This window comes from Dufourea novaeangliae, unplaced genomic scaffold (assembly GCF_001272555.1).
Source record: "Dufourea novaeangliae isolate 0120121106 unplaced genomic scaffold, ASM127255v1 scaffold18, whole genome shotgun sequence".
Lineage (NCBI taxonomy): Eukaryota > Metazoa > Arthropoda > Insecta > Hymenoptera > Halictidae > Dufourea > Dufourea novaeangliae.
Genome location: NW_015373888.1, coordinates 1,366,150 through 1,392,066, shown reverse-complemented (window position 1 = coordinate 1,392,066; position 25,917 = coordinate 1,366,150). Strand labels below are relative to the sequence as shown.

The 25,917-nt window shown below is 34.2% G+C and overlaps 7 protein-coding genes across 8 annotated transcripts; 4 read left to right on the top strand and 3 right to left on the bottom strand.

Annotated features, from left to right (window-relative positions):
- Window positions 1–594: 594 nt before the first annotated feature.
- Window positions 595–9,913, top strand: LOC107194975. Its single transcript, XM_015584706.1, has 7 exons — window positions 595–3,541; window positions 4,289–4,411; window positions 8,709–9,055; window positions 9,114–9,246; window positions 9,327–9,547; window positions 9,615–9,762; window positions 9,844–9,913. The coding sequence occupies exons 1-7, from the start codon at window positions 595–597 to the stop codon at window positions 9,903–9,905; spliced, it is 3,981 nt and encodes a 1,326-aa protein (XP_015440192.1). The 3' UTR covers window positions 9,906–9,913.
- On the top strand, window positions 3,544–5,403 carry LOC107185487 (28S ribosomal protein S9, mitochondrial). 2 transcript variants are annotated; one of them, XM_015573180.1, is made up of 3 exons: window positions 3,544–3,561; window positions 4,249–4,411; window positions 5,239–5,403. In XM_015573180.1, exons 2-3 carry the CDS (start codon window positions 4,276–4,278, stop codon window positions 5,328–5,330), a joined length of 228 nt encoding a protein of 75 aa, XP_015428666.1. In that variant the 5' UTR covers window positions 3,544–3,561; window positions 4,249–4,275; the 3' UTR covers window positions 5,331–5,403. The 2 variants fall into 2 exon arrangements, with proteins under 2 accessions (XP_015428666.1, XP_015428674.1); XM_015573188.1 differs by lacking the exon at window positions 3,544–3,561 and adding an exon at window positions 4,030–4,048.
- Window positions 5,649–7,955, bottom strand: LOC107185451 (probable arginine--tRNA ligase, mitochondrial). Its single transcript, XM_015573133.1, has 5 exons — window positions 7,920–7,955; window positions 6,478–7,633; window positions 6,202–6,329; window positions 5,894–6,117; window positions 5,649–5,800 (listed from the first exon to the last, which is right to left on the bottom strand). Exons 1-5 carry the CDS (start codon window positions 7,953–7,955, stop codon window positions 5,650–5,652), a joined length of 1,695 nt encoding a protein of 564 aa, XP_015428619.1. The 3' UTR covers window position 5,649.
- A 1,075-nt stretch (window positions 9,914–10,988) lies between the features above and the next one.
- LOC107185461 (coatomer subunit delta) lies at window positions 10,989–13,888 on the bottom strand. Its single transcript, XM_015573146.1, has 5 exons — window positions 13,807–13,888; window positions 13,583–13,622; window positions 12,501–12,724; window positions 11,234–12,421; window positions 10,989–11,146 (listed from the first exon to the last, which is right to left on the bottom strand). Exons 1-5 carry the CDS (start codon window positions 13,807–13,809, stop codon window positions 11,057–11,059), a joined length of 1,545 nt encoding a protein of 514 aa, XP_015428632.1. The 5' UTR covers window positions 13,810–13,888; the 3' UTR covers window positions 10,989–11,056.
- A 676-nt stretch (window positions 13,889–14,564) lies between these two features.
- LOC107185477 (8-oxo-dGDP phosphatase NUDT18) lies at window positions 14,565–17,023 on the top strand. The gene is made up of 4 exons (XM_015573169.1): window positions 14,565–14,679; window positions 14,967–15,492; window positions 16,604–16,709; window positions 16,784–17,023. Exons 1-4 carry the CDS (start codon window positions 14,574–14,576, stop codon window positions 17,021–17,023), a joined length of 978 nt encoding a protein of 325 aa, XP_015428655.1. The 5' UTR covers window positions 14,565–14,573.
- Window positions 17,024–18,644: 1,621 nt separating this feature from the next.
- Window positions 18,645–22,657, bottom strand: LOC107185470 (zinc finger protein 665-like). The gene is made up of 3 exons (XM_015573156.1): window positions 22,613–22,657; window positions 19,658–19,885; window positions 18,645–19,562 (listed from the first exon to the last, which is right to left on the bottom strand). The coding sequence occupies exons 2-3, from the start codon at window positions 19,883–19,885 to the stop codon at window positions 18,645–18,647; spliced, it is 1,146 nt and encodes a 381-aa protein (XP_015428642.1). The 5' UTR covers window positions 22,613–22,657.
- Window positions 21,451–25,621, top strand: LOC107185503 (putative ankyrin repeat protein RF_0381). Its single transcript, XM_015573198.1, has 5 exons — window positions 21,451–21,863; window positions 22,513–22,659; window positions 24,066–24,138; window positions 24,278–24,491; window positions 25,106–25,621. Exons 1-5 carry the CDS (start codon window positions 21,543–21,545, stop codon window positions 25,578–25,580), a joined length of 1,230 nt encoding a protein of 409 aa, XP_015428684.1. The 5' UTR covers window positions 21,451–21,542; the 3' UTR covers window positions 25,581–25,621.
- The last annotated feature ends 296 nt before the right edge of the window (window positions 25,622–25,917 follow it).

Sequence of the window (25,917 nt, the reverse complement as noted above, 5' to 3'; positions counted from 1 at the left end):
GGAGGGAACATAAAAGCAACTGAAGCTATCTATGAGAACAGGCCCATCCAAAAGTAACCAAAACGAATGGGCCTATTCAGTCTGACAAAGGAGCAGACACGATCGAGATACAAAGGAAGCAAAATCGAATCGGCAATCCAAGAAAAACTTTTGTTTATCCCGTGGCGAACATACTAGACCGATACGCGACCTCTATACCGACGGTTTTTAAGTTCAAGGTCCCTATTGGTCAGAGGACAAGAAGAGGCCCGTGGAACGGAAGCGTCTTTTCCTATCCGCTTATATATAGAACGAATAACCCATACGGGGCCGACCCAATATAAGTCACTCGGGCGAGTGACACCAACGGTCGCGTGTGCTGCAACGACGGCGGGGAGCATTCTCTTTAAAGTGATCCAAATGACTTTGGGACGTGACGTGATAAACGAAGAAAAGAGTGAGGCCGAGGTATGACGATTGGAATGAACGTTCCGCCGTGCCCGATCCACGATCACAGAGAGTGCCTTTGCGTTACGTCGCAGTTTCTTCATCGTGCACGCCGAGAAGGTGTCTTCAACCAGAACACGAAATAGAGGGGCAAAATACAGACAGAGGATGGGCAGCCTGCCGAAAATCATAGTGCAGGGTCCGTCGATCGACATCGAGGAAAGATCACGACGTTACTCCTTGACCAGCCTTAGGGATCGTCGTGGTTCCCTGGACGGGAACAACGATTACTGGCGAACGTCCGAGGAAGGTGACAGAAACGTCCACGAATATAATTGCGGCACGATCCCCAAGAAGACGACGTCGAGATCGTTCGCTAGCCATGACACCAAGACCAGACACTATTCCTTAACTAGATTGAAAAATCGTCGTTCCTGTCTTCACCTGGACGACGAAAAAGACACGAAGATCGACAAAGAGTTCGTGAACGACGTCATCAACAACAAGACCACGCAGCCCCTCAGGCTACCCGTGAACCGCGATGGCAAACCCAGACACTGTTCCATGTCGAATCTGAACGATCGATCGAACGATCATCTCTCCACCAGATTGGCGTCCACGTTCAGATCGGTTCGTTACAGAAACACCAGCAACTCGGAGAAGATCGTGGTGAATGAGAACCCACGTGTGAACGATCACATAGAGATCGACGCTGGTACACCGCCGCCAGTCGACGAGTCGTTGTTCTACGACAACCTGGATGTGTTCCGTCAGGCACACATCAACGGGAACGATCTTCGTTCGATCATGTGGTCGGTGATCACCGCAGCCGATATGAAGCTTCTGCTCGAGCTAGAGAAATGCAACGCGTTACCGGAGCTACCATCCGACGAGCGTGTACGGAATATCGCGTACATTTGGTGTTCCTATCGTGGCCTCGCGCATCTGCTACCGAAACTGGAACAATCCGGCGCGAGTCAGGACTACACGGAGCCTTGTAGCGGCATGAACGCGATTCTAGCTGCCTCTTTAAGCGGCAACGTGGCCTGTCTGGAGCATCTGATCGAGATGGGGGCGGATGTGAACTGCCGGAACCCGATTAATCATTATACACCCCTTCATTTCGCTGTCCACGGAAATTCCACGGATGGTGCACGGGTGTTGCTCGATAACGGGGCTAAACCGAGCACCTGTCTGTATCAGGAGATCGTCGAACCGGTGTTGCACTGCGCGATCCGCGCCGGAACGGTGAAGATAGTGAAATTGTTATTGGAACGTGGCGCCAGCGTGGTCGAGAAGAATCACATGGGCGAGACACCCCTACACGTGGCCTGTTTCGTGCAGTCCATAGAATGCGTCGAATTGCTTCTAGACTCTGCTGGAACGAACATAAACGCCGTGGACAGGGTACACAGGACGCCCCTTCATTTCGCCGTGATGACCACCCACTCGTCCGCCAAGCTTGTCGAGATACTGCTAAAACATGGCGGTCTGGTAAACGCTGCAGACAGGACTGGCTTCACGCCCCTTCATGTAGCCGCGTTAAACGAACAATCCCATTGCGTCGATGTCCTGATCTGGGCCGGGGCGGACGTCAGTGCTACCACTAGCGCAGGATTGTCAGCCCTAAACATTATACTCCGAAAGATACCAGAGTCACTAGAGGTGTTCAGACAGAGACTGGACGCCTCGATAACACTTAGAAGACCCGTGCCCCACAACAGGGAGTTCGAGATGAGGCTACACTTCGATCTATTGTTCCCCAGTGGGAATCAATGCGAGACCAGTTTCATCAACACGTTCGTCCAAGAACGCCGTAAGGACCTGCTGTCGCACCCGTTGGTGATGGCGTTTCTCCACCTGAAATGGGAGAAAATCCGGAAGTTTTATCTGCTCCGGATTCTACTGTACGCGATGACCGTGATCTGCATGACCACATACGTGCTGACCGCGTTGGCCTACAAATGTTACAATTACGACGACGCCAGCAGCTCGAAGATCTGCAGCAGCAAACGGCTGTCCGGGTTTCTGTTCAGGAGGCCCGCGATTGAGATCCAATGGTACTTGTTGTTCATCTTTACCTGTATCTCGATACCCAGAAAGATATTCGGTTTTATGGTGTACACGTCCGCGAAACAGTACTTCTCGAATATCGACAACGTGCTCGACGGGGTGGTCATCATAAGCGTGTTCGTCACCTCGTTCGTGTATACAGGTCGTACGTATGATTGGCAGAACTATGTGGGGGCGTTCGCGATATTATGCGCGTGGACCAATCTGATGCTGATGGTCGGTCAGCTGCCAGCTTTCGGCACCTACGTGGCTATGTTCACGCATATACAATTCGAATTCGCGAAGCTACTGCTCGCTTATTCTGGTCTGCTGATTGGATTCACCGTTAGCTTCTGCGTGATATTCGTCGGTGAACCGTCTTTTGGCAACCCGTTCACAGGGCTGATTAAAGTGCTGGCGATGATGGCCGGTGAACTGGACTTCGAGGGTCTGATCACGCAGATCGATCAGGAAACGGAAGGGCCGTTCGTTATTTATCATCCTCTGTCAGTCTGCTCGCAGATACTGTTCACGTTGTTCATCGTGTTCGTGACGGTGATCCTGATGAATCTGCTGGTCGGCATAGCCGTTCACGATATTCAAGGATTAAGGAATCACGCGGGTTTGACCAAGCTTGTACGTCAGACCAAGTTGATCCTCTTCACTGAGATGGTGTTGCACAATAGCTCGATACCGTACGCGTTTCGTAAATGGATGTCCGACCACAAGATCAACGTGGAGAACAGGAAGAGGGTTCTGGTGGTGAAACCGTTGAATCCGTTGGAGAAAAGGCTGCCGAAAGATATTTTAAAGGCGGCCTATGAGATTGCTCAGAAGAATATACCGTTTATGAACGACGATAACGTTGGTCTTAGCGATCACGTGATGTGGATGAGGCAACAATGCGAAGAGTACTCGGATACAAATTTGCAGCTGGCAGTTGAGAATTTGGCTACCAAAATACAGTCCTACGAAGAGACGATCAAGTCGTTGAGGGAACAGCTTTTGGACACCAACAAGACGCTGGAGAGTGTTGTGAAACATCTGCCGAAGGAAAAGAGAAACTGACGTATTTAACCCTAGGTAGAGTTAGTATTGAAAGTACAAATGAATGATACAGAAATGAATGGCGACGTGTACTCTGAACTATGTAGAACTGTCGTAAGTGTGCGATTTTTCAGGGTGCAACGAGTCGAGAAACTTTAGTCGGAAAATTAAATGTTTTTATGTTGGTTGCTCGGGGAAAATGAACTTGGAAGTGAAAGTGAAAATAAAGATAGAGGACTATGATACAATTTTAATGTTAGGAATCGTTTTAGGGTTTTATATATTGAAATTCTGTTCGCTAACAATACGTTTTTGTAATTGTTATGATTGTAACGGATTAGTGGTATTAGTAGTTAATTGCAATTGTAGATAAGATTTAGGATATTTCAGGGAAATGTTTATAAATGGACCTTTTAATTTAATAATTAAAATCTTTTAATAAAATCCTGTTCAGTGGTTATTCGAGTACGTTAAAATTATCGATGGAGACACGTTTCACTATACGAAATTCTTGATTATTTAGGTAATTAAATTAATATCTTCTTCTTTTTGTTATAATATATTTATGGATAATATTTGCGGAAACAAATGTTCGTTAATCTGTAGAATTATGTTCGACAAGACATGTGCTTGTGATCGTGCAGTAACTAAATTTAATAATTTACGGATACCCATTGAGTGTTCGCTGAAGGTGTAATTAATGTAAACTATTTTTAATTACAGGTTATATTTCCATTAATATTTTCGAATATGGCTGACAAAGTTGATATCGAAGCAACTGTTACTGGTGGGGGGCTTACTGGACAATCTGGTGCTATTCGTATGGGTATTGCATTAGGGCTTCGAAACTTTGTCAGTATCGAGATGGTAGAAAAAATGAGACTTGGTAAGCAGAACAATGACATTTTTAAGTACTTATTGATCATTAATACGTTTGGCAGTTCCTTAACATTTTTTCCTTAATATTCCCTATAATGGTGAATACGAACAGACAATACGAACAATTTAAAAAAATGAAGATATTAATAAACAAATATTATTTATGGGTCACCTAAGTTCACAAGACGTGAAACTTGTTTATATTATCAATAACTTTGTTTTAAAGTACACGTTTTAAATGTGTATTATGTAAGCAAATGCAAGCAAGTAGAAATTTATTCAATATTGGTTCAATAATGGAATTTTAAACTTCGTTTACCTCAATGATGATCATGAGTTACATTTTTATAGAACGTCACTTTTGAGTTATATATTGTTGTTAATTTATGATAGAAACTAGGATGAAGTTATTACCGCGCGCTCTCTATTGAAGCACTAATTTCTAGATATAATTCGCAAAGTGGCAATAAGGTCGGTCGTTAAATTCATTCGGTAACGCTTTGAGAAATTTGTAGTAACATTATTACGTTCCTGAAATGTCTGAGTATTCTTTTGTATTAACAAATACGATACACTGAATAATAAGTAAGAATTGTAATATTAATTGAATTAAATTACAAAGTATCAAAAAAATATATTCTTTCTATTTCTTCTATTATCAAAAAATGAATTCTTTTCTATTACAAAAATAAATTTTCCATTTATATTAGCTATACACGTGATTTCCTTTGGTTTGGTATATTTTCTACCTGCTTTTGTGTGTTCTTTTTAATGAGAAAAACATTCATACGATTAATTGAAAATATGTTCTAAATAAGTTGTCTTTATATTCAGCTGGCCTTCTGACTCACGACCCTAGAAAACGTGAAAGAAAGAAGTTCGGACAGGAAGGAGCTCGAAGAAAATTTACGTGGAAGAAACGTTAATATCGTTTCCCCAATTTTCTGTACCTTACAAATCGTACGAGTTAATTCCATTAAACTCTTGTAAAATATCATTGAATTGTACCAAGAGCCATCTTATACGTTATAAGGTGTATATTCCAATTGTGTATAGTAACTGATGAGAAATAGCTAATCAATAAAATAATGGTTTAAAACTTTGTTAACTGTTTGCAACCTATAAGCTTACAAACATATTATTAACTGTAAAAGGAAATATAATAATTAGACAGTAGGCAATATAATCGTTACAAATATAATGTTTTTGTACAGTAGACAAACCGAAGTGCGTATAATACGTCCTTTACATTTTCTCTAATGGCGTCAAACCAAGTAATTTCATACCCTCAGCAAGAATGAGTTTTGATGTATGAAACAGCAACAGTCTCTGTTCTCCTAAATCTGTTGGTTGTCCTCTTATTGTCAATGTTTTCCATGCTTTACTGATTGCATTGCTATGAAACGATTTGTTATGGTAGAATAAATTACATTGAATGAATGTACATAAAATTGAAATGTTTCTTCGTATTTAATATAATAATACTGACCTTAACTGGAAAAGATATACTGTTAGTATACATGGCTCTAATTCTTCATAAGATTTAAGTACAACTTCATCGAATTTACTGATTAATATAATTAAATCATCAACTTCTGGTTCCTGTAGTAGGCTTGGATCGCATTCTGTTGTTAGAATAGCACCACTGTTGTGTTCCAAACTAGTTAAACGACAGTGAGTGTACTGCAATTTTATTCCTGAGTCACCCTTCATCTAATAATGAAATATATTATACATAATGAAAAAATATCCTAAGAAAGTAGTTAATAACAATGGGAAATTGTCAAAGCAATTTACATTTAATATTAAATCCCAATTGAACTCATAGTTTTTCATTCTTCTTTGCCTCAAATCGTGGATAATAACACCAGAAACACCCAAAATATCAGAACTGTCATCAGTTTCGTCTAAAGAAACCTTTGTTGCTGAAATAAAGCAAAAAAATTGACTAAGTATTTACATCCAATTTTAAATTTTTCTATATGCTGTATAATTAAACGTCTGGGTATTCAATATTTAAAGATTTTTTTTTCTTAATTATATAATCTCCAATTATAAGTAAGATTAACTTACTATGTGTCTTCATTTGTCTTTCTCTCATAATTTCTTTTACTTCGTTTAAAATATCTTCTAGAAACACTGCGGTACCTTTTCTTGTACTCATACCCTGAACTCTTCCATATTGGATGTGCTTTATTCGATCTGCCCAAGGTATGTTCATTTTGTTTAAAATTTGCACTAAGTTTGAAAAATGATCCCTTTGAGCGCTATCCACTACGTAATACATGGCATCAAATTTATTTTTCTCAAACCTATCAATAGCAGCAGCAATGTCTCGACATAGGTACAAAGTTGAACCATCACTTTTAATAAGTGGAATATTCCTTTTTTCAGATATAGGTATCACTCTTCTGTTCATATTATCTAACGTTAACAAATGCATGTCTTCCATCAAATTAATAATGTGATTTGTAGTTGAAGCATTATACATAGACTCCCAATGATACTCATCAAAAACTACACCTATTCTTTTATAAATTTTTGTTAATTCATGGACAGTGTAATCTTTAAATGTTTGCCAGTCTTTATAAGTGCTACTATCGCCCAATTCCAATTTTTTGAATAATTCTCTAGCACGATCTCCTATCGTTGAGTCAGTTTCAGCTAATTTATGAGCAGTAACATATGCTTTATACAAAGCTTTAATAGGGTTTGTTTGTATTTCAGTACTATCAATATTTGTTAGTTTCATTCCCATTTGAATGAAACCAATTTGTGTGCCCCAATCTCCCAAATAATTTATTCTTTTAACTTTATTCTGTAGGAAACTATTTATATTAGCAATACAATTCCCTATAATTGTGGAACGCAAGTGTCCTAAATGAAAAGGTTTAGCAATATTTGGTGAACTAAATTCCACTAGAACGTTTTTATTATCCTGCAGAAGCACTGGTGGTGTTGGGCCAGAAAGATTACTTTCTAAAATCGTCTTTACATACTGATCTCTTGGTATATTGAAACAAACAGTATCATTTTGTACTGTAATGTCAGAAATATCTTCTAAATCATTCTTGATAATGTTTTGAAGTTCATTTGTTATATTATAATGGTTAGACATCAATGGAAGAGCAAAACAATACGTGCCATTTGTTTTATTAAGCTTTACATGTAATTCAGATAATATTTTACATTTATATACACTGTCTACATTTTGTAATGGTTTTATAACCTAAAACAAAATAACCAAACTTTAATTGCATAGTTATATTTATTTAAAAAATTTTGCATATTTTCCATATCTCTATAAAACAACGTTTGAGCGGAATTTATGGAAACATAGTGGCTTATAATCAGTATACTTATTATCAGTAATTCATATAACCGGCATATAATAAAAATTGTTCATAACCTAGAAATGATTAATAAAAAATTAACGTTTTTTTTCAATCAATTAAAATGTTTAGCGTTATAATTTTGAATTAAAACAAAACAAAATAGAAATTCACATTTTGTACCTTTTTAAGAATTGTAGACCTTACACGGTTGCTCATATTAAAATAATACAATTATTCAGAAATAAATGTTTTATTAGTTTAATTAAACAATGTCTTTTTCTCCTTTTATTATTTGCCTTCTATAATGAAAAATGGGTTCCTTCTTATTTATTGCGTTCTATATACGATATACTCTGAATTACTGTTCTACCGATTTTATTAGTGATTCTCATGGATTCTCAAATGACGCACTGGATGCATGATAAACTATTTATTATTAAACTATTTCAATTAAATATAATCTGTGTCTTAATTAATACTACGCAATTAAATTCAAATTTATGTGATATTTTTCATTTCATGCATTGAGAACTTGTGAATGGAATCAATTTCATTCGTATGTATGCATACAAATATGTAGTATGCATACATATGTACTTATGTACACACATCATACATACATACATACATATGTACATACTTAGTGTTATGACGACATCTGAGGAAAGATGGCAAGGTGTATACAATACGTTAGTTATAACAATAAAAATGTAGCGTTTAAATAAGACTTTCAACAGTATTTTAAATAATTTACAAGAGTATTCGTAAACGTGATTACAACGAAGAAATTGAAAGAAAGTATGTTTACACTTTTTAGGTTATAATAACAAATGTAATTTATGGGTAAGTTCATTCTTTCCTAATATTAATTCGTGTATACATTGTATGAATATTATATGTACATGAAATTATTCTTTATCATATAGAATTTATGGCCCTCTATTAATTGTACTTATTTATTTTAATAAGGTATGGAGAATCAAATTCATTCAGAATTGATCATGAAAGAAGAAGAAATGGAAGAAGGAGAACAAGAATTATGTAATACTAACAGTACAACAGTAACAATAGTAACTACTTCCAATACTTGTACTGTCACTAATGCTACTGTTACTACTACTGCCACTGCTACCGAAACTAAAAGTACTACACGCAATGGAGCAGAATTAGCAATCGGTATCAGACCCAGACCACTAATTTGCAAGCCTGACAATGTAAATATTGGATGTAAATCTGAACCAATAGAAAATAAATGGCATTGGGCCCCAGGAGCATGGCAAGATGCTACAAGAACCAGTGCTTTTCAACCATATAAGGTGAATTTTTATGTTATATTTAAATTCAGATTTACAGTAACTTGAATATTTTTTTCAGCCTCCTACTTTACTTACTAATTTACAAAGAGGGAACACACAGACAGAAATACCTCAACTTTACAGCAATAGTGATATTACATTTCACACATTAGCTGGGCAAGGAGAACTTACCCCTGAGCAAATAAATGCAAGTATGGTAATTTACAAAAAAAAAAACAAATACTTTCTATATTTAACTAATATATTAATTTACTAATAACTTGTCGCAAAGATACTGTGGATGCACCTGATGAGAAAGGTTTAACGGGCCTTATGTGGGCTGCTGGATATGGACAGTTAGGCAGTGCGAGACAATTACTTAAAGCTGGTGCTAATAAAAACTATCGTGGTCTCAATGGAGAAACACCATTGCATTTAGCAGCTGCTTATGGACATCATGATCTTGTAAAATTATTGTTGAACCATGGTGCAGATTCAAATGCGAGTGACGAGGTACAGATCGATATTCCTTTTACTGAGAGTAAAAATTCCGAAATAATAAATTGTTCAACTAATGTAGGAAGGTAATACACCATTAATATATGGTGCATATGGTGATCACCCGCATGTGTGTTACGAACTGTTGTCAAGGGGAGCAGACGTTACAAAGCATAATATGCACAACATAAGTGCTTATCATGCAGCAGTATTGAACAGTTCATTAACTGGTAAATAATGAATTTTTTGAACTGTTGTCAATAGAATCTTATACTAATCCGTATTCAAACAATCATTGTTCATTGTTCCAGCTAAAGCAGTTATTGAAAATTATCTGCTACAACAAGTGGTGAATCTACCTGACATGTTATAGCACAGCACAGTTAAAAATTTTCATAGGTTTAAAAATTGTAAATAGAAGATTAATATTTATATCTAAACATTTTAATAAATGTACTTTATTTTAATTTCTGTATAATTATGTATAGTACATATTTCTCAAAGACTGCATAATCAGAAAAAGAAATAATTAAATTTATACATTCCATGTGTATGAACAAACATTTTATAGACAATTTGTTGATTATTTATACACATTTTGTGAGTGGTAGGTGGTAAATAACTTTCTTGTCTTACTTATGAAAATAAGGTTTCAAATAATCTTTTTTGAAAACTATTAATATAATATTTTGTATATATGTATACAAACATTTATAGTGCCTTATATTAATGGTTTTGAGAACAAGCAGGCGATCATGTAAAGTAAATGCATTCTGAAATGCATTCTTTTTTTTTTTATTTTTTTGGTTTCATATATAATTACTCTTTTAATCAACGATTACACAAAAAGGGTATGGTAATAAATATTTTTCATTCTTAAAGATGAAAAATATGAAAACATTAAATGCTTCTAATAATACTATCATAAAGAAAATAAAACAAGTGAATGCAATTATATGCTTTAATGAATTTTTTTGTTAAAACATGATTATATATCATTTTCTGTTATTATTATGGCTTTACGGTTATGAATATGTACGTAGCTTACAAAAAAATATCGTTATATTCTTCGATACTCTAATATTTTGTTTTCTATTTTACGACGAAGCATGATAATTGTTCGAAATTTATGATAAAAACATCTCATGAATTAAAAATATAAGTAATGCAAATCAATTTTTACGTATAGGCAATATGTTGAACTTGTAAAATGCGAAAAAACTTTCAGTGTTTCTTCATTTCGGATTTTAAAATACCTCTTTTTACAGATTTCTTTAGTAGTTCGACATTAGGCAAGTACTAAATAGAACAAACTGTTCATTAGGGTACTTGTAAGTGTAGTGTATCTAATATACTTCTAATGTACCCAACCATTAACGAAAATAGTGGTTTTCGTGGAATGAAACTGTAGTTCAGATAATAAATGAAGCTGAAAACATTTATCATTGGTGTTTCAATGGACTGTGCCTGGTTTAGTATCCTTGTATACATTTAACACAAATAATTAAGTTATTCTCGGCATACTTATACCACTTCATAGTTATCAGTAAAGAAAACTGTTTCTACTGAATACTTCACAGGACTTTCATCTTCCACAAGCAACACTTCGCTCACCTATAAAAAATACAAATCCAGTTAATCTTTCAAAAAATTTGAAATAATACATAGAAAAAAAGTCTTTAATATAAGGACACAGTATACCTTAATATTGACGTACGACGTCTTTGACGAAAATGAGACGTGAAGAGGAAAAAATTCATCTGGAGTAGAAGATGGTGCTGAGAACTCCATCGAACCAGATTTTGCTGTGGCATCTATTATTGGTAGAGACCATACAAGCGTATTTCGTCGCGCTTCGTGTGTATATTGCCCATCGCATTCACTTACTATGGGATTGCAGCCAATCGGCAATGGAATGTTTATTTGAACATCGTTTAGTTCAAGGTTAGCTTGTTCTAACTCGTATTCTATGTTGACATCGCATCCACCTTCTCCGTTTTCAGAAGGCCAGCAGTTTATTGAAATGGGTAACGCTGTTTCATCCTGAGCTTGCAAGCGCCACTTCAATACTCCAACATCAGTATTCAATGGGAATGGTTTGGTAGGAATTTTCAGGCCTATCTGACCACGAGATCTAAACAATTCCTTATCTACATTAGGATGTGTTTGTAATTGTATTCCTCTCGCGTCTCTGTTTTCTAATTGTACACGAATTCGTCCCCACTTCTCGTCTGTGACATGTAGTGTCACCAGACCATGTAGCTCAAAGTGCTGCAAGCCACCATCTCGGCTAATTCGTACATTAAGTCGTTCTTCCTGACGCAAGTGAACCGTTTCTGTATTGATTATCTGTGGTGCAACTGATGGTTTTGCACCCGATGCAGACAAAGGTGTTGTCACGACATTCTCTCCTTCTTCTTTCAACTGATCAACGAATGAATCAACGTCACGAGATTTTCCTCCTAATTTCATTGCACCTGGCCCAGCATTAACAGGTTTCTGTGTTGGTGTATACGAAGATCGAATTGGATCTGGTATAAAGGTAGCTGTATCTCCAACAGCAGCAGTTGGTGTGAAGTTACCACTGCTTCCATATGAATTACCGAAGCCAGGATTCTTAAGACCAGTCTTTTTATTTGCTTCCATTCGTTGCCTCTGTAATTCCTTTGCTTTCTCACGCATTTTGTTTCTCGCTTCTCGCTCTTGTGTCATTCTCACTGCTTGATAGACCTTTTCTTCGTGCGAATCCATTTCTACAAATGTTCTGATCTGCGCCAAGTTAACGCTTTCTCTATATCCCAGTGCAACTATTTCATCGAACGCAAATATTAAATTGAATGCATTTTCAGCTATTTCTAGTTCGTCTATTGAACTACAATATTCTGGAATCTATAAAATCAATTAATAGTCCAGTGTATGCGAAAAATTGAAAGTTAATAATTTAGTTTATTACTGAAAGTGTACTTACAACTCTTGCAAAGAGTCTCAATGTTTCTAGATCTTCTAATATGTTGCTAGCTTTTGTAGTGATTAATAACATATATACTTTCTCCAGTGGTTGATACACATATCTTACAGATTCTGTTTCTACAAATGTATGCTGTTTACCGGTACTCATTAACTTTGGAAACGCAGCAAGTAAACCTTCTATTCTGGCTTTTGTCATTTCAACAAACTGACGAGAAATAATAGCTGAAATTTTTACATATCACATAGTTCATATTAATTTAAATTAGTAGGTTAAAGATTAATTTACATAGAAATACACTATTTGCCCTCAATTAAACAGAAATAAATTTAATTATATTTATTTTACATAATGTAATAATATATATTTATTATATGTTAGTACCTTATCTATGAATGACACTATTTGGCATCAAATTTCATACTATTATCTGTTACCGTTACTGTTATAGATAAGGTGTTAATATATTAATTTAATTTATTTGGGTAGTTTAAATTAATCAAGAAAATTACTTGAATATCATAATTATTCATTATATTGATTAAGACATAGTAATAACTACATTGTAAATGTTAATACAAATATAAATTTGGGTAGACTAATTTGTTGAAATGGGAGTTAAGCAGAACTTTATTTATTTCAGTACAGGTTCTACCAAGTTATAAATAACATAAAAACTTGGGAAATCTTTATTAAATTTTTGACCATACAAAATTTAGGAAATTCAGCATGTTATAAAGGCATAAAATCTATAACCCAGTAATAAGTAACAAATTTAACATCAGCGTTTTAACAATTTATACATATAGATAGCAAGGAATTTTCATATGTTTAATACGACTTATTAAATTTGGCGATCAAATATCATTTAATTCAATATGGTCACACTATAAAAATTAAAAATTCCAAAAGAAAATATCTCATTCGTACTAATCTGACAACAGAAACAATTACGCTGAGTGATATAAAAGACTATGGTGATCTGACAATTGGAAATATGGTCATGTGAATGTGAAGGAATGTAAGTATAATGCATACATTATATGGACAGGTGCAATCATAGAAAAAAAGGCATTACTTACTTTTGCCTGCTTTAGTGCAGACCGCTGCGGCAATAAGTACCTAAAAGAATAACAAATCGTTTAATCGTGCAATGGATTTTAATTTTTCAATTCGTGTCGGTACAGCCACGAACGGGTGATTGACATCTGTGGCAAGTGGATAGACATACGATCATGCCGAAAATATGTTTCCGTGTACACGTACAGTGACAATGACTTAAATATAACAAGAAACAAATGCTCACCATTTTGACGAATTATTTTGATACGTTTCGTGCTGTACGATTAACCTAATACAATTTTTATATAAGCCAATCTTCCATCCACATCATATATACAAATACGAGGGCACGAGCAGAGGGCGCACTGTGCTGACGTGTGGCATGACGAAAGATGGAAAACCACGAGGTAGATGACTTAGAAGTACGGATATCGTTCCTGATTTAATCAAAGTAGAAATAAATAATTGAACTTCGTCCAATTTTACTAAAGGATAGTCTAAAGTTTAATTCATTTTTATATGCTATTTTGTAGCATATGAAATTTTATAATTATAATTTACGAATTCATCGTCCTCATAACGTAGAGGGCAGCAGAAAATCTCTGATTTTTTTGCACGAACGGTATTTTCATGGTATTTCAAAATATGGGACACGAAGTCCCACAGATGTTCTTCTCAGTTCTTGTTTGTGGTACCACTTTTGTATGAGCATACTTACTAGTGTATATTTTTCTCCATTTACTATTATTATACTAAACAAAATCTTTGTTTTTTTTTTAATTGAACAGTACGATAGAACAGTGATTCTGACTGTGTAGCAATGGCATAGTTGCACCCGGATGCAGACGTCTAATTCAATCATGTGTGACATGATGTGTGATCATTGACACTTTCACTTTGTTTATAACCTTGTCGATTGTTAAAATTGTAGGAATGATCTGTTATATTTAATATATTTTTTACATACTTATTACACATAGAAATTAAAATTGCTGTTACACTTCCAACAACATGTCGTTAACTATTGAAAAACAAATTGAACTATTGTTAGCTGGAAATCCATTAGAAATTGATGATACGCACGAACCTAGCCATGCCGTCCAAAATGATATACTAGGTAAAAATATATTTTATATACATTTTTATGGTACTTGATTTGGAAGACAATTTCTTATCATAAATTTTGCGAGCGCAAAAGTGTCAGTAATGCAGTTCATTAACTGTCATTATAAAAATTTGCAAATACATCACATAAATATGTTAGAAATGATACTCTATTTAGTCTATTATATTCTATATTATTTCTGGACTTTTTTACACAATAACTATGTCGGTATGATTTCTGTTTTTATTTGTAATGACGTCTTATTAGTAATAATCTTTAAAAGAAGGTATATGTTACAGGAATAAAAACTTCTAATTATGTTCCAATTTGTCAAAAAACTGTAACATACATTGTTGCTGCTGTTGTCATAAATGAGCAAGGAGATATTTTAATGATTCAAGAAGCCAAAGCTTCTTGTAATGGGAAATGGTATTTACCTGCTGGTCGAGTTGATCCCAATGAAAATTTATTAGATGCTGTTAAAAGAGAAGTTCTGGAGGAAACAGGTCTTATATTGAAGCCAGAAACATTGATACTTATTGAATGTGCAACTGGTTCATGGTTTCGATTTGTTTTTACTGGCAAAATAACTGGTGGTAAATTAAAAACATTAGATGAAGCGAATGAAGAATCATTGCAGGCACGCTGGGTAGATAATATAAATGACCTGACACTAAGAGCAAACGATATCATTCCTCTGATAGAAAGGGGATATTCTTATACTATGAACAAAGATACTCTACATCATTCAAATTTAATTCCAGTTAGTAAACCATTAAACAAATTATTATTGAGGCTTGTAATTACTTCAAAGAAGAGAGCAACGTAAGTTGGATATATTAAAAGATTGCTTCACTGAAATCTTATATCATGTTTAATTTTCACATTTATTTTTATATACAGGGTAACTCATTTGAATCTTTTCGCGCGATTATCCCCTCCCAAACTGTTGATTGTTTGCAAAAATGTTTCAAATAGAATTTGCTCTGCTTTGAAGGGGACATCATATGATGGAAACAAATTTTTTCTAAATGGAGATGCCTAGACGAGTTTAAGGTGATCTTTGTTCCTTTAAATGGACCTATATGTCTTTTTTTAGCTAAATGTGTAGCTTGCTTTGAGACTAATTCATTCCTGTAGGCCGTATGGGTCTACCAAAGTGATCTAAAGCTATTTATGTATGGTCATTTAGGCATGATATGTCCGAATCCGCGTTACGTTTATGATCGACAAATTTCTACGCTGCGAAAAATCTTATAGCCGTTCAGTGAATCTAGGCTTTGAAAGACCCATATGTCCTAGGTCAACGAACTAGTTTTACAGCAGGCTATGCGTCTAGCTGAAAAAGAATATCTATTTAAAAGAACAGAGATCACTTTGAAATCTTGGTGGCACCTCCACTTAGAAAAAATTTATTTCCAATAAGTTCTATATGGAACATTGTTGCGAAGAACCAATAATTTTGGAAATAATCGCGGGGAAAGATTAAAATAGGGCACCCTGTATGTATCACCGCTTATGCTTAACTTCTCTTTAGTATTTGCGCTTTCAGTACATGGTCACTGGTGGTAGTTTTCGTAACACAACAACGACAATCTGATTTTGACTGTGATTATGGATGAAGGCTTAGGTTGGTGTATACTAGGTACACATACGCACACGTGAACTTGTACATATACATTTGTAACAAAGATTTTACTTACTTATATATTTTCATTTCTTTTAAGACTTATAAATACTAACCGTTTCAATTCCTTTTCTAAACAAGAAATATAATTTGGTTATTCTTGAATTGAATTATTCCATACTGTAAAATATATATTCTGCATTGTATTAACATACATTTAGATGTAACTTATAAACTGTGTGTTTAATAGTTATCTTAATTGAAACAGTTGACACGTATGAGAAATCTTATAGTTGACTTTCTCTACAGGAATAAATTACATGTTCTTGTATCAGATACAACACCAGTTCATTTGCCAATTTGTGAAATTAATCCAAGTCGTAGTCTTCTCTCTACTTTACACAACTTCATGGAAGTAAGTTGCTATATTGTTTATGAAATTAAATTATGGAAATAGAATAGAGTTTTTCATAAAACAACTTATTATAGGAACTGTTCGGTAGTGGAGTTGCACAGCATAGGCCGCACGGTATATTTTCCGTAGAATTCAGTGGAGGACAAGGAGGAGATGGACTTCGTTTGACATTACTAGTATCATTCAAGCTGCCTGTAGAAGATGTTCCTACAATTGGAACATACATTTGGCATGAATTACTTGAAAATACAGCTGCGAATATATCTAACCGTCTTCCACGAAATATGACTGTGCCTTTAAATGTTATACGATAATTCAGTGTGTGTATATGAAAATTATACATTGCACAAGCTTGAGACTTCGTATGTACTGTACTTTGTATTAACTTATGGTCTATATAATTGAAAGCTCTTTAACATGATTAACAAACCATAAGTTCGAATACAAATCTTTTCTAAAAAAACATTTCTAAAACTGAATTATAAAAATGTTTGATAGTTCAATATGAAAAACTACATTTACATTATGTTATAAAATAATTATATATTAACAAGTATCTATATTTAACAATGACTAATTGTTGAACAGGAAAAATTTGTATAACTCTGAACTTACATTGCATTAACAACTTATATTACGTTTATCCTAGTCTATACCAATGATTCTTGTAACAAATGTGAGATATATATCATGCATCTTTCATAGAAATATATAATATAAGTAAATTAATTCTAAATTTAAACTATTCGTATACATTTCTATATATTTTTAGGAAAGAAGCTGTAAAAACTTTGAATTGTTACCAAAAGCTTTTAGATCTGTTTGATTCGATTTAAAAAAATCATAGTAAACAATTTTTGTAGAGCATTTTTAGAAAAATTTGACAAATTACGCAACGTATTGAATAGAAATTTATTTTTATACACTATCGAATATTGTAAACAGAGATTATTATTTACATTTCAAATAGATAATATATAAAACAAATACGTATAGTGTACCTTGAATTTCATAGGACACAAATATTTATGCACACATATATACATATTACTCGTATAACAACTACATTATAACATGCAACTGATACATATTATTAAAATAATATTTAAAGCGATCAACGATTTCGCACATTTCTGAGACTGTACATCATATATCAGTAATACGTATCTCAATATATGATACATGAATGTTTGCATTGAGCAGTTTTTCAACCAAATAAAATTTTTATTAAAACTAGAGTACAATTACGGCAAGGAAGTATTATGTATTTGTAACCTGACATTTTTATGTATGCATTTATGGCAAATAAATATTTTAATAACAGAAACTTGCAAAAATTTATTTTTCGTAAAATGTCACTAGAGAATATCTGTAAATAACATATGTGTAAAATTTTGGTATTTAGTATTAAAACTGATTCTACGATAAGATGAATCATAATGAATTTTGCTTGCATAAATCTCTAGCAGTATCTTCAAGTAATTCTATGTGTAAAATGCATTTATTTATTTATAATTATCCATTTATTAATTTATCAATGATTCATAATAAAATAAAAAGTAATCTTGAAATACTTTATTAAAATGAATATTACAAATGGTCAATAGAGCAAGAAATTTTAATAGAAAAATGATGTATTGTTTATAGTTACTTAGTCTTGTGACATAACAATAAATCCATCATTGATTAATATGTTATTCGGAATTGCACATATGTTATACAGAATTTTACATGTAATATTGTGAATTAAATTATATATATATGTAATTCCAAAAATATATACTCATACATTTACAGTCATTCAAGTGACTGTTGACATCTTTAAATGATTTAAGCTCTGATAAAAATATTTCTTTCGAGCGATTATAATCACAAAGAAAGATTTATAATCAGAATTGCTATTAAAGTATTGAATTACGTACATTTAATACATATTTAAGTCGACGTTAAGATTTCAACGCCACTTGTTAATCCCTTATCATTACCTTCATGTTTTATAGGAACAGTATTGCTTGCACTAGGTATCACTTTGATGTCAGTAGCTGAACTCAGCGGTAAATTATTTGTAAATGTACTTAAGGATCCAGCATTGTTACAATTAACTGTAGCAGGTATTGCCTGGTCTTCATTATTTTTACATTCATTAACACTAGCATTAATACCTATAGGATGTTTCTTCATATGAGTCGTTAAATTTCCACTGTGATAAAAATCTTTTCCACAAACTTTGCATTGAAAAGGCTTAATACCGGAATGTATCCTTTCATGTATTGATAAATTCCCGCTATGTCTGAATTCTTTACCACATATACTACATTTGTATGGTTTTACACCTGAATGAGTTCGTAAATGCGTCGACAAGTTTCCACTATGACTAAACATTTTTCCACATATTTGGCAACCATAAGGTCTCTCACCGGAATGTGTTCTCATGTGAATAACTAAATTACCACTGTGTGTAAAACACTTGTTACATTGATTACATTTATATGGTCGTTCTCCATTATGGGTCCTCATATGTATAAATAAATTACTTTTGTGACCAAATTCTTTGAAACATATTTCACACTGGCATTTAAACTTTTTTCCTTCATTTAATTCAGAGGAGCTTCTGGGTGGTCTTCCAGGACGATTCAATTTCATTGAGGGTACTGGCTCTGAAATTGTCATTACTTGATTTGCAAGTTTGGATTGTTGTACTCCTTCTGAAAGGAGTGACTGTTCATTTTTCATAGTAGCATTTGTATGGTATTGGTAGCATATTTGATTCTGGTTTATATTTCCATCTTGATTAACTTGGACCAACATACCATTTTGTACGTAGCCTTTCATGTATGCTATAGGATCATTTTCCTAAAATGTTCATATACATTAATAGTAAAGTGTCTTAACAAGTACCATGGTTTATGAATTTTATAAAGCATATTTGTTGAAATTATAAGACCCACTTGTATTCTAAACAAATTTTGTTGGCCACAAATTTCAGTTTTTGGTTGTATCTCATTTGACAATTGTGTATAATTCCAGAATTGCGGTAATTGATTATATCTGTATTCAACACCTTCATTATTGAATATCGGATGATTCGAATTATCCAATGGTGTATTAATTCTGTCATCTGAGTTAGCATCATCTACTCCTATACATTCATGTTTTATTTGTACAGGATTAAACATCTACAAATATACATTTAAAAAAACAATACCAATTAGTAAGTAATTATTTATACGATTCTATATTGTATGTGAAAGGATTAAATAAATTATAAAATATTAATTCATTAATGGTAAATTGTGTGAAAATTATTCAGAAATAAGATACTGATCATGCAATTTTCGTAGAAAAACACATACATTTTTATATCGATGTTTTAAAATTATCAATTGCTATGTTATTGTTTGTAATTCTTCATAATTCGATTAATTATCAAGCAGACAACATAAGTGACACACTATCACTTCACTCAGGCTGTTCATTGTGCATGTATAGCACAAATGATTCTTAACAAACATCCCTTAAAATATTATTAAATACATTAATTAAATAATAAAGGGTTGGTTGGGTTGCATCAGACCATTAAGTCTCGCTTTGTTCAGTGAACGGCACAAATTTTTTCATGTTATGTACTCAACAATGCCATCTATACAAATTGTTCATGTGCATTCGAAAATCAACTGTTGATCCTTTTTGAATGGATAGAAGATTATATCAGGAAATAATTAAAATGTTAGAATTAATGTTCATACATAGTTGTTATTGTTTCTGCTAAAAAATATTTCGATGAAATTGTTGGACAAAGATAAAAATTCTACGTTTCGTTAACTTTACTTGAAGAAAATGATTCAGAAACAAAATATCTTATTAAAAACAAAAGATATTAAAAAATTAAGCACAGTAAAAAATGGGAATAAATCAGAAATTAGAAACAAGAATTTGTCCAAGGACCCGTAACCCCCGTAATTCCCTACTGCCAAAATTAATTTTTAGTATTAAAACAGAATGTTAACTGCATATACTGTTTATTACTGACCAGTTTAACACATGGAACTTATATTTTATTTTCAATTCATAAAGTTCTAGTTTTTTTTTAAAAAGAGGGTTGTAACTATGGCCATTGAGCTCTAAGGGTATCCTAAAAATGTTGTAACTCCTTGAAAGGGGTGAATCCCGAGGTGATTTGAAACAATTTTTTCCTTAGGGAAAAAGTTCTCCGAGGCTTTATCAACGAGATATTAATTAATTTTACTAGAGAGGAAATGAGAATTCCTCTCTTGCTCGCACATCGCAGGAGGGGAGAAAGCTATTGGGGGCCGATGAGGAAATGGAATGCTGCACGTACGGACCGTACGGTACGGTGACGAGTAAACTCGGCTTTCACTAGGGGAAAAAACGGTGTAGAAAAAAAGTCTTCTATCACTTGGTAAATTTATTCGTTAGCGGAAGTCGAGTTTGCACGCGAGGGTAGTCTCTCTACAGCTGTAGGAGAATCCCCCACCAACAGCCCCATTAGAAAGAGAGAAATGTGATTCCAGTTATTGTTTCCTCTCTTTCTAGTGCCGACTTCATCCCTACCATAAGACCACAGGAGTTTCCGGACCGTGCGTTGGACGGACCATAGTACCATTAATCCCCGCATGGTGTGCAGTATACACATGTTCTGACTACGCGAGACATGAGACCTATGAGACTGCGTCGTCTAGACGTTATATGTATGTCTATGACATAAAAAGGTTATCCTTGGCAACCCTGTCTGTGATTTCGTTAGCAGTTCATGTCGGATTTAAGTGGTAGATTGTAGTTTTTCTAAAACGTTATTGAACGTTTTAATTTACAATGGCATCCGTGGACTCTGGAGTGGAGATGGGTAATGATTCGAACGATAGTTCGATTACTCAACACGAAAATCTCTCGCCGTACCAAATGAGCAATGTCAGTTCGACTATGGCCACAACAACCACACTAACAACAACAACAGCAGCAACAACAACCAACAGCGAGAACAAAGCAAATTCTTTTCACATTGAAACTGGACCTATCCTCAGTTTGCGATCGTTTTCATTTGTACCCGTAATTGGAACTCACACACGCACCGGGGGTAATGAAATTTCGACGCCAACGACTAGTACTGGACCAGTTGTCGTATACTACCCTAAAGTATGTATTTTTTTTACTTAATTAATGTATTTTTGCTGAGACTGATACATTTTTGGTCTACCTTAGTGTTAACGATATTTGCTGTTTAGAATTTGTTTAAATGAAACGTAAATTGTCAAGATTATGCACCAAATTAGGTGAATGTGTTTTTCTTTTTTAGTAAGACCAAGTTCAAAATATAGAGCTTATACTTGTTCTATAAAGTATGAAGCTGATACTTGGTCCACAAAATATAACAGACTTGTAAAATTTGTACCTTGAAGAATAGCACTAATAGCAAAACTAATGGCAATTTAATTCAAGTGTGGTACATTTTTGATTACCTTTGGTGAGCTGAAAAACCTTTCAGCTTTAAAACTCAATGAAGAGGGTTGTCCAAAGGTGTAGAAGACGTCTATGATTACTTAAATAAATTTTACAAGTCTGTTATATCTTTTATATCAGCTATATATTATGTAAAAAGATTGTAACTTCTTAGGGGAAAGTCATATTTATATCTTACTTAACATTTCATATGTCTATGTAAGTTGTCTTCTGTAATATTTCTTGTGTCTATACAAGTTGGTTTTTAAATAATAATTAGTTACAATTATATAATTAGAATATTGTTATTTGAATTATAATGCTATCATGCTTTCATGTAATACAGGAAATAAAAATGCATGAGAATGTGGCATATTGGAGTTCAGAAGTTGTGACTGGTAGGGATCGTCGTCTTTGCAACAGCAAACCTGGGAAAATCGACTCACATTTTATCCGTTTCACACGTGCTTCGGCTTCTAAAGGGTACCACGAGGTAAGGGCATGCTTCCTGATTCCGCCTATAAAATACACCAATGGGAAATTGTTCATATATCTTTAGTACTTATATGTGGCTTATACAATGTTTTGCATATGCGTATGATGTATTTCGTACAGGCGACAGAGTAGACTATAAAAAGATGGAGTTGTAAGTTAAATAGACAATGTATAGTAGGGATTGCTCCCCATCTTCCTCGACCAACAGAAACTTGTAAACTTGAGTACAGTAATTTCATTTCTAACACGTTTGTTACCGCTAGAAAATCGTGAGGAGGGGTGTCATGTTTTAACGATTCATATTGTCATCCACACATACACATAAACGCCGTTTCCATGCTAACAGACAGATATTACACACGGACGTCACTTTTGATGTCGCTCAACTCTTGATGCTGCGGTTGATTAACACGAGAAAGTCACCGGTCGATACACTGTTCACGCCTGGCAGCGAACGTGTCAATAGAAAAATTAATGGGTTGTAAAAATGATAAATACAGTAATGATTTCCGTAATGTTCGGAAAGATTTCAATGTGATCAAAATATATCATGTTTGGTATCGTTTTAAGCAGAAAAATCTCAACCAATATGTTAATAAAATTTTTATTAACGCGGAACTAAATATAAAGGTGTCCCGTCGTTGGATTATTTAGAGTTGTGTCGTCGATGGCAGACCATGGGAACCATCGAAATAACAGAAACAATCCTGTCACAGTTTTCGAACTTTATCCGGATATAATGATTCCTCGATGAATGTGATACGAGCAACGTTACTCCCACCACTGGGGGTGTCCCCCTTTGGATTCAATCTAAAGAGAGTAAACAATTTTATGAGGGCCTGAAAATCTTTCCGCCTTGCCATGAATGCTCCTAAGCGGACTCGAGTATGTCGCACTCATGGAGACATTATTGTACTTTGAAAAGTGCAAACCAGGACCACCTGAGTCTCTCTCATTCAGTCCAGATATTCCTAGAAGGCACATTCCCAAAACCCTTGGGCGGTCTTTCTCACTTACATCTTTGAAAAATACACCAAACATGGGTGCACCCGTTATTGCTTTTTTTTTTTTACAGCCGTAGTTATGGCAATCTCATCGACGATCTCTGCGATACCGACAATTTTCGATTCGCTCAGTCACTCATCTTGTTCGGTCACTCGGTTTGAAATCGCCAATGCATAAGCGGCTTAACTGTTTCAAATCGGTCCCGAGTTCTGAATATTAAGGGAATCTTTAATGTAATATAGGAACAGATTCTATTAGGATTCCATAAAAATTTATAACTTAATTTTGTCCTTTCCGAGTCTTGCATAAGTTTTGTGAATGCTGCATCATTTGTCAAGAAAACATTATGCTCTTCTGTACTTTCATAGTAAATATGTTATTAAATTTGAATTGTTACAGAGCTCAAAACTGAGGTGTCCTTACTCATATCCAACAGATAGATTATCAATGTCCGCAGGAGTAAGAAAATACAGTATGTAATTCTTGGAAATTATTTGTAAATTATGTAGTTATTTCGTATATTTCTTCTTTTAATGTCGTGAATTATTCAGTCTTTCATTTTCTGTTTCTGACAGTTAATAATGTTAAAATCTTATTACCTTCTTTTTAAGAACCTAACTGTCACGGAAAGATTAAATCAGTCTGTGCAGTACGAAACCGTCATGAGACCTCGAAGTACGCTACTTTGATTCGCTATCATAAATTTCGAGTTGCAGTACGTAGAAACAACATTATCGAGATGAGAGAATTGTTAAGTAGCGGTATATCACCTAATGAAGTGGATATTGAGAATGGACAAACTGCTTTACACATTGCTACTGCCAAGTAAGTTTAAACAAATTTCAAATCATACGACATTTTCCATTTTTAGCAAATGAAATGTTGTACGGACATTTCTTCTATTTCTAAAACGCTAATTTATATATTAATCGTATGTGATATAAATTATTTTAGGAATTATTATCGGAACAATGAATATTAAATGAAAAAGTATAGTTAGCTATAATGAGTGTAATAATATTAACCCTTAAGGACACGGACGGCGTATACCGTACGCCATCGGGTACGGAGAAGTTTTCTATTTCTCTACATTTTTTTTTCTCGAAAAATGTTTTTTCCCCTCCTAATTATCTATCATTAAAAAACAGAATATTATTAAATTAATTAAATAACTTACGAAAAAAGGGAATGGTGTATTCGCGGTTCATGTCTATGAGGGTTAAATACGTTTTTACAATGTTACCAATTCTACTCTTACATAACATAGTAGACTTATGATTGATCATTCAATATTTTTTACGTAAAAAATTAGTACGTCTAACAACTCGCTTTTTTGGTTGAGCATTGTGTGTTCACAACAATCACGTTTGGACGAATTGTCATATATACATTATTCGTGTAGATATTAATACAATGTACAAAGTGACTTTCTTCAATAGGGGTAACACAGAAATGGTGCAGCTATTACTAGAATATGGCGCAGACCCTAATCAACCTGATTGTCGCGGCAACACTCCTCTACATACAGCATCTGACACAGCATCTGACACAGCATCTGGCACAGCATCTATTTTACGTCGCGTATCAATAATAACGCTTCTTTTGAAAGCAGGAGCGGATGTCTCGTCGCTGAGTAAAGACGGATATAGTCCGTTGCAATTGGCAGAGTCACGTTTAAAATTAGTTCAAACGTTTAAGGTTAAGGGAGTGGAAATGTCTATAGTAAAACAAGAGCTGAACGACATAGTAAATATGTTACTGACGTATCTACAAAAGCAGAAAAGTTCCCATGAAAAATTGGAAACCTTGAGCTCCTTTTATTCACGTTTATCTTTGTCAAGCACAGTCGATCAGGTTCAGGACGATGTAAAAGATCTGCTGGCTAAATTGGATGCTCTTAATATAACTAGTTAATTATTTCAATTAACAATTGTCAGTCTTATTGACAAAATGAAACGGAGCATGGAATTGAAGAAAATATGAATATCATATACATTCAATTATTTAGTATGCAGTGATAAATTTTATTTTTTTTGTTACCCAATGAGTTGCATGGAAATTGTCTTCTAATTTATATTCGCATGTTGAGCAACGTTAAGGTTTGAATGTAAGAAATGTTGAAACCATAACTGATTCAGTTCCTGTGAGTGTTAAGATTGACTTATTGAAATTATTGTAAATCTAACAGCAACTTCAATTTTTTTTTTTTTTTTTTAAATAAGTTTTGATGTTTTTCATTATTAATGACATG